The following is a 7,475-nucleotide window of genomic DNA, read 5'->3' on the forward strand; positions in this document are numbered from 1 at the left end:
GAGTGACTTCCATCAATTACTACTCTCTGGGTCCGACCCCGGAGCCAATTTTCCAGCCAGTGGATTGTGGAGGACCCAAGGCGACAATTGGCCAGTTTCTCCAAGAGGCGATCATGGGACACCAGATCGAAGGCTTTTTTGAAGTCAAGATATATGACATCAATCTCTTCTCCCTTGTCCAGGTGATAGGTCACCTGGTCGTAGAAGGAAATGAGATTGGTCAAGCAAGACCTACCCGCAACAAACCCGTGCTGGCTATCCCTTAAGATGTTGACGTCGGCCAGTCCATTAAGGATGGCCTCTTTAATAAACTTTTCTAAGATCTTCCCCGGGATAGAAGTCAGGCTGATGGGCCTATAGTTAGCCGGATCCACTTTCCTCCCTTTCTTGAAGATAGGCACCACGTTGGCCTTCTTCCAGTCTTCGGGCACTACACCAGAGCGCCAAGAGTTTTCAAAGATCCGTGCTAGAGGCTGGGCTATGATGCTCGCCAGCTCCTTGAGTACCCTGGGGTGAAGATTGTCAGGGCCGGCTGACTTGAAGGTATCCAGCTTCTCAAGATGTTCCTTCAGAAAATCAGCATTAATACCCGGACTTCCCAGCCCTGTAGCGGGCATGGGCGTCCCATGGGACTGATGAAAGACCAACGCAAAGTACCTATTTAATAGGTTGGCTTTTTCCAACAGCAACCATGGGGGGGTGGGCCTCACAGCCGATCCCACAGACCAGGGTGGGGGTCCCCCTGCAGCTGATCCTACTGACCAGCACTTCCGGGTGAAGTTGTATCTCTTTGGGTTGTCATTTTCTGTGGCCCCACCTGTTTTGACAGAGATGAACTGGCGCTGGTACTTCTGGGTGAGCGCAATTGGCCATGGGGGGATCGCGTCTCCTGGCACCCCCACTCCCCAGCTGGTGCTCTCTGGGGGGTCACTAGTGCTCTTGCCTGCCACCCCTGCCTGGCAACACTGGCTAATAGGAAGTGCACCAGCACTCTCAGGAGGTGCACGTGCACCCCTGTGCACCCCCTACATGTCACCACTGATCTCCCCTCACTTCACCCATCCCTCAGACCTCCCCCTATAGACCCCATCCTTTCCCACTTTTTGACCTTAGTTCCTAGTGCCCTTTGTAACCCACCCCTCATCTCCCCACCCCAAATCTTACCTGGGAGGCCTTAAAACGGTTATTAAGGATCTCACCCCTTTCCTGCATGGCTGCCATTGGGCTACCCTGAGGAGCTAGAGAAAACACACCCTAAGACCTTGGATGCTCTCCTCTAACTGAAGTGCTCTGTGTTCCTTCCGTCTCCATGGCTACCGGAGCCCCATTGTGAGCTAATCCTTGGGTGGGTGAGAGGCCTGTAATAGGAACAGAGGGGGAGAGGGAGGAGATATTCAGGGGAACCAACAGCAAGGAGCTGCTACAGATGGCAGATGGGCTTGATAGTTAATGTTCTGTCTGACCCAGAAAAAGGAAGGTTGGGTGGCCTCAAAACCATTTCCTGGCTGACCCCTTCCTGAGTGACGGGTTTCTGCCAGGAGGAGGTGCTGGTTCCACAGCCCCAGGACCTTTGCAGATGCAGTGCCTGAAAGCACCATGGCATCAGCTTTCACTCACTGAGGAGCAAAGGCTTGTGCTGATCATAATAACAAGCTTAATAAACTTTCAGGAGAAAGAGGGAGTCAGTGGCAAAAATACCTCTCATTTCAACAGGAGTATGTTCAGGACCACACATTTAAATCTTAACATTATTAATTTTTTTTCATGATATATGGAGCCTCTTTAAACTAAACTAGACACAAAACAAAATGGGTCCTGGAGTAAAATAAGAGCAGACAGTGAGGTAGGGGCAGGTCTCCCCTAGCAGACCTGCAAAGATCAGACAGTCCGGGCTGTGGTAGGTAGTAAGGTAGTAGGTAGCCTGCACATCTACACATGTACATTTATTTCACAGTAACTGAAATTACTGTACAGTACGGGCATGCATCTACACATGCACACCCATACTGTGCAGTGACTTATGCCGACTTGACATACTGTGCAGTGACTTATGGTGACTTATGCTGACTTGAGCATAAATTTTATACCCGCATCATGCAGGTATCAAATTTACTCCCGATTAGTTACTGCACAGTAACGCACATGTAGATGTCATACTGTGCAGCAACACTGTGTGTGTGGACTGACTTGGGACCAATTTTAGTTAGCCAGCCTATTCCCGTTTACTGTGCAGTAACTTACATGTAGAAATGCCTAGTAAGTGTAAAACTGAACTAGAAATAGATCCAAAACCCCTGGTGCCATTGTTGAACTCCAAACCCTTGCATGATCTTCTAACCAGAATTCTGAGATTTTGACTGTGTACAATGCAATCTGCTTTCAAATGGAACCTATATATCTCATATAACAGTCAAATAACTTTTGAGAAAGATTTTAAAGTATGCATTAACCATTTTCTGAAAGCAATGCCAACATCTGCCACTCACCTCCACCAAATTAGAAACAAGCAACAAAAAGATGACCCTTGTCAAAAGCCAGTTCACCTCTGCCCAAACAGGTGGGACCACAGGAAATGACAACCCAAAGAGGTACAACTGTATTGCTAGCATTGAAATGACCTCCGCATTGAAGATGGTTTGCTCTTTAAAGGAAGATATATTGTGATCCCTCGGGTGCTTCTGAAAGAGATGCTTTGAAAACCCCATGATGGACAGCAGATATAAATAAATGCCAGGCAAGAGCACACAATCTAGATGGTGGCTCAGCTTAACTAAGGAAATTCAAATGTTACTAGAAGGCTGTGAGAAATGTGGCAAAGAAATGTAGCAGCATTAAAAATGGGCCCACCTGAAGGAATAGGAAGGGCTGCCCTGCAGAGGGGCAGAGTGTGAAGAGACAGAGTTTGTCCCAGTAGGGATACTGTTTGCCCTGACGGCAAGTGAAGCTGTTTTGGAGGTTGCCCTTTTGGAAGTAGGAGGAGTGATGTAACCCCAACAGGGTTTGAATGAGAGACCTTAGCAAAAGCCCAGGAAGAGTCCTGGCCTGGGATTGGCTGAGAGGATTGTTTAAAAGAGGGGAGCAGTTTTTCCCCAGGGAAGAACAAAGGGGGAGGGGAGGGGAAGAGACAGGCTGTAGACCAGGGAAAGGATCTCTCCACGGCCGTCCCTCTGAGAGCCCCTGCAAGAGCCCTGCAGAAGTAGCAGCAAGAGGTTGCACAGAGAGTGCTGGACTGTGTCTGTTCTCCCTCCCTTCTACATGGAGCCCTGCCAGGGCAGGACAAGAGAGGAGCTACCTGTGAGGAGACTCAGGCTGGGAAGACCCTCCTGCAAGCCCCTGTGTGGCTGGGGACTGCAGGGGAGGAGCCACAGCCTGCTGCACTGAGACCCCTGGAGCCCCTGTGAGGAACACCAGCCCCAGGGACCACCCACAGATCCTGTGCCAGGGATACAGACGCAATCCTACAAGTTACAGACAGTGTAAATAAGTTCTTGATAGTTTATTAGTTGGAGTATCAATGTATTTATTTATGGGTTCCTTATTTATCGTGGGAAATTTGTATACCTTACCCTAGTGTAATGTGTATCTAAGAAGCATTAACCCTTAAGCCACCATCACCAGGTCATGCAGTATAACATTTGTTCTACTGCATTGGTTATAAGTGAATTTATAAATAATTAAATCCTGTAAATAGTTTTATAACAGTCTGCAAGGTTGTTTGATTGTAAGGGGAGGCTCTCCACTCGGGGACCCTGCAGCAGCTACCCAGGGAGCTGGGCTACTGGCTACCGGGTACCCCAGGATCCCACTATTCAGGTGAGGGTGCAGGTAGTGTCATGCCCAGGGTTACAGGAAAAAAACTGTTCCCAGAGCTGTTATTTTCTACAGAGATACCAGACAGACTTCACAGCATTGAGCAACAGACTTATTTTTTCTGGAAAGGACATATGTTATTATAGTTGATTATTTTTTTCCAGATATATTAACTTCACGTTAGTTCCATAGACATCATTGGCACAGGTTCCCCCAAAACTGAAGTCAGTATTTGCAAAGCACAGAGTTCCTCAAGTTCTCTTATCAGATAGTGGACCTCAGTTTACCTCTTATTTATTCCTAAAGTTTGGAGAACACTTTGATTATCAGCACTATAGCACCAATCCTTTTTGAGATCCACATTTGAATCCGTATTCAAAATATGGCAAACACTCCTAGATCTACTTAGTGGAGACTCCAGAAGCCTCTCCAGAGAAAGAGAGTTCATCTCTAAAATTTTTCACTTCAGCAAAAAGAGACTCACACGCTGACGCATCATGGCAGAAAATGAAAATGGATCCCCTCCTCAGGGCAGTCTGCATGAAAGCTCAGTTAAAGCGGGAAACTCTACAGAAGTTATAACATGGTAAGGAAGACTGAGCAGACCTTCTCAGAGGCTTGACCTTTAGACATTTCTGGTTATAGGTGTATATATTGGTATGTTGGTATAGCAGTGTAAACAATCTTAGGAGTTATAGTTTACTGTTAATAATATATAATGAGATGTAATTTAATTTTAGTGTTTCTGAAGAAAGGGACACATGGAGTGATCATAGAGTCCTGGTTCTCTGCACCCACCAGAAAGTACCAGAGTGCTGTACTAGGGGTCAATAGTAAAGGTTTGACAACCAGAGAGGCATGGGGGGTGGTATGGACCTGGCAAGATGTGGGCAGTGAGGTCCCCCAAGGCTCGGTCCTCGGGCCGGTGCTGTTCAGTATCTTCATCAGTGACCTGGATGAGGGCATAGAAACCACTCTGTCCAAATTCACAGATAACACAAAACTATGGGGTGAAGTAAACACACTGATGGGAAGAAACCAAATCCAGGGGGACCTGGACAGGTTAGAGAAGTGGACATAGAATAAGAGGGTGCAGTTCAACAAGGACCAGTGCAAGGTGCTACACCTAGGGAGAGGGAATCACCAGCACACCTATAGGCTGGGGGATGACCTTCTCAGCAGCATAGCAGTGGAAAGAGACCTCAGACTCGTTGTCAACTCCAAGATGAATATGAGTCGTCAATATGATGAAGCAATTAGCAGAGCTAACTGCACATTGTCATGCATTAGTAGGTGCATCACGAACAGGTCCAGGGAGGTGATGTTTCCCCTCTATGTGGCACTGGTCAGGCTGCAGCTGGAGTACTGCGTTCAATTCTGGGCACAGCAATTGAAGAGGGATGTGGACAACCTTGAGAGGTCCAGAGGAGGGCCATTCATATGGTTAGAAGCCTGCAGGGAAGGCCCAATGAGGAAAGGCTGAGGGACCTGGACCTTTTCAGGCTTTGCAAGAGAAGGCTGAGGGAGGATCTTATGGTAGTATACAAATTCACTGGGGGGGCAGCAAGGAATAGGAGATGCGCTGTTTACCAGGGCACCCCTTGGAATAACCAGGAACAACAGCCACAAACTGAGAGAGAGTAGATTTAGGCTGGACATCAGAAAGAACTTTCTCATGGTTAGGGTTGCCAGAATCCGGAATGGGTTTCCAAGGGAGGTGGTGCTCTCCTTTCCTCATTTAACTGGTGTAAAAAAATAAAACGAAAATAGGTACAGACGAAGTGAGGAGTGTGGCACTCAGTACATCTGCAGGTGGAGCTTGGGGAACCCCAGCAGCGGGAGGTTCACCTTCAAGAACACCAGCTGCTCCACCAAGCCAGGATCCAAGCAGGTGCAGTGGGGTGTCACAGTATCCCCAGCAATGCTGAACACCCTCTTGCTCAGAACACTGGTTGGTGGACAGGACAGGTGTTCCCAAGCAACTGTGGCCAGATCCTGCCACATCTAGCTACAGCTTGCTCAGTAGAGTCCCAGGGGTCGCAGTCCAGTGACTCCATGTCCTTGGCGAGATAGGTAGCCACCAAAGCCTCAGTGCTACCTGCCAGGGGCTGGGGTCTGGTGCGTTTGGACCCCAGCATTGAAGCCATGCCCATGGCCCACATTGGCAGTGGCTGGCATGGAGGAGACTGACTGGTGCTGGTGCTGGTGCTGGGAATGCTGAGATAGGAAAGTGGATCCCCCTCTTCCACATCCCCTTGCCTCTGCCTTTCTGCCTCACTGACTCTGTTGACCAGCACCTGCGTCCAGTGCTTGAGGGTTTTTGTGCTGCCAGTGCACATGCTCCCCTTCAAAATCAGGTTGCAGATGCCTGCCAGCATTTGGACCATACTGGACTGCAACAGATCCAGCCATCTCCTGATGCCCTCCTTCTGCCACCTCACCAGTGCCTGCACGTCTGGTGACAGCAGCTTGCTCCAGCCAGGAACACTGATCCCCTGGAACTTATCCATTTGGTTCTGAAGTTCCCTCACTATGGGGATCACCTGGCTAAGGAGGGCATCGGCAGAGCGGAGGTCTCAGTGGCCTTGAAGAAGGGCTTGAGGACCACCAAGATCTGGGAGATGGTATCCCACTTGGTTTTGTTAAGGGGACCTCTGATACCAATCTCCCCGAGCAAGGCCATCTCATGGATGGCCTTCTGTTGCTTCATCAGCCTTTCCAGCATCACGTATGTGGAGTTCCACCAAGTCTCCACATCTTGCATGATTTTGTTGTGTGGGATGCTCAGCTCTGCCTGTTTCTCCCAAAGCATCTTGCTCCACTTGATGCTGTGGTGGAAGCAGCCTGCCACCTTCCTGCATTTTGAAATCAGCTGGCTGGTAGCGATGCTGGTAGTGACGCCCTCCAAGGCATCCCTGACTATGAGGTGCAGCCTGTGCGCCACACAGTGGATGCCAAGAAAGTAGGCATCGTGGATGGCCTTGACCATATTGTCCCTGTCATCGGTGACCATGAACTTGTGGGTGAGCTTGCCTTGCCCAGTGAGCCACCCCTGTACCACACAGTTCACCATGGCCACCATGATCTCTGTTGCCATGTGGGACTCATCCAACACCTCGGCTTGAGGGAGAGCTCACCAACAGCCTGACTCATCGCACCAATGCCCTGTGAGGCAGAGGTAGGCATGATCTCCACCCTGGCTGTTCCAGATGTCAGAGGTGAAGTGCAAGACTGCCTGCAGCCCTGCCTTGCACAGGTCCTCCCTTAAGTACTTCCTGCATGACTCATACAGGGAGGGCACCGCCATCCTACTAAAGGTGGTATGTGCGGGCACTTGGTAAGATGAGGCTACGAGCACCATGAGATGCCTGAACCCTGGCCATTCAACTAAGGAGAAGGGCTGGCTATCCAGAGCAAGCATCTCCCCAATGCTCTGGGTGATCTCAGGGCCCTTGCAACGCGCCCCCCTTTCTCTGCAGCTTTCCCCCACCACTTCAGGGTGGCCTGCCTCTGCTTTGGGGGGATGGAGGCTTTGGAGTGAGTGGGGGACTTCCCTTTGGGCATGCTCCCACTGGGGCCAGGCTTAGAAGAAAGAAGGGCAAGGGGGTGCTGCCTCCTGAGATGCAGCAGCATCACCGTGGTGGTAAAGTGTTTCACCTCCTTGC

General features: G+C 49.7%; 1 protein-coding gene across 1 annotated transcript in view; it reads right to left on the reverse strand.

Moving 5' to 3' along the window:
• The window catches only part of LOC102379387, a 27,322-nt gene extending 26,055 nt beyond the window's left edge, over window positions 1-1,267 (reverse strand). Inside the window, exon 1 of the mRNA XM_025192560.1 lies at window positions 1,165-1,267. Coding sequence (XP_025048345.1) covers window positions 1,165-1,221 — 57 coding nt within the window. The 5' untranslated portion in view covers window positions 1,222-1,267. The remainder of the gene's footprint in view (window positions 1-1,164) is intronic.
• Window positions 1,268-7,475: the final 6,208 nt, after the last annotated feature.

This window comes from Alligator sinensis, unplaced genomic scaffold (genome assembly GCF_000455745.1).
Source record: "Alligator sinensis unplaced genomic scaffold, ASM45574v1 scaffold1181_1, whole genome shotgun sequence".
NCBI classification, from domain to species: Eukaryota; Metazoa; Chordata; order Crocodylia; family Alligatoridae; genus Alligator; species Alligator sinensis.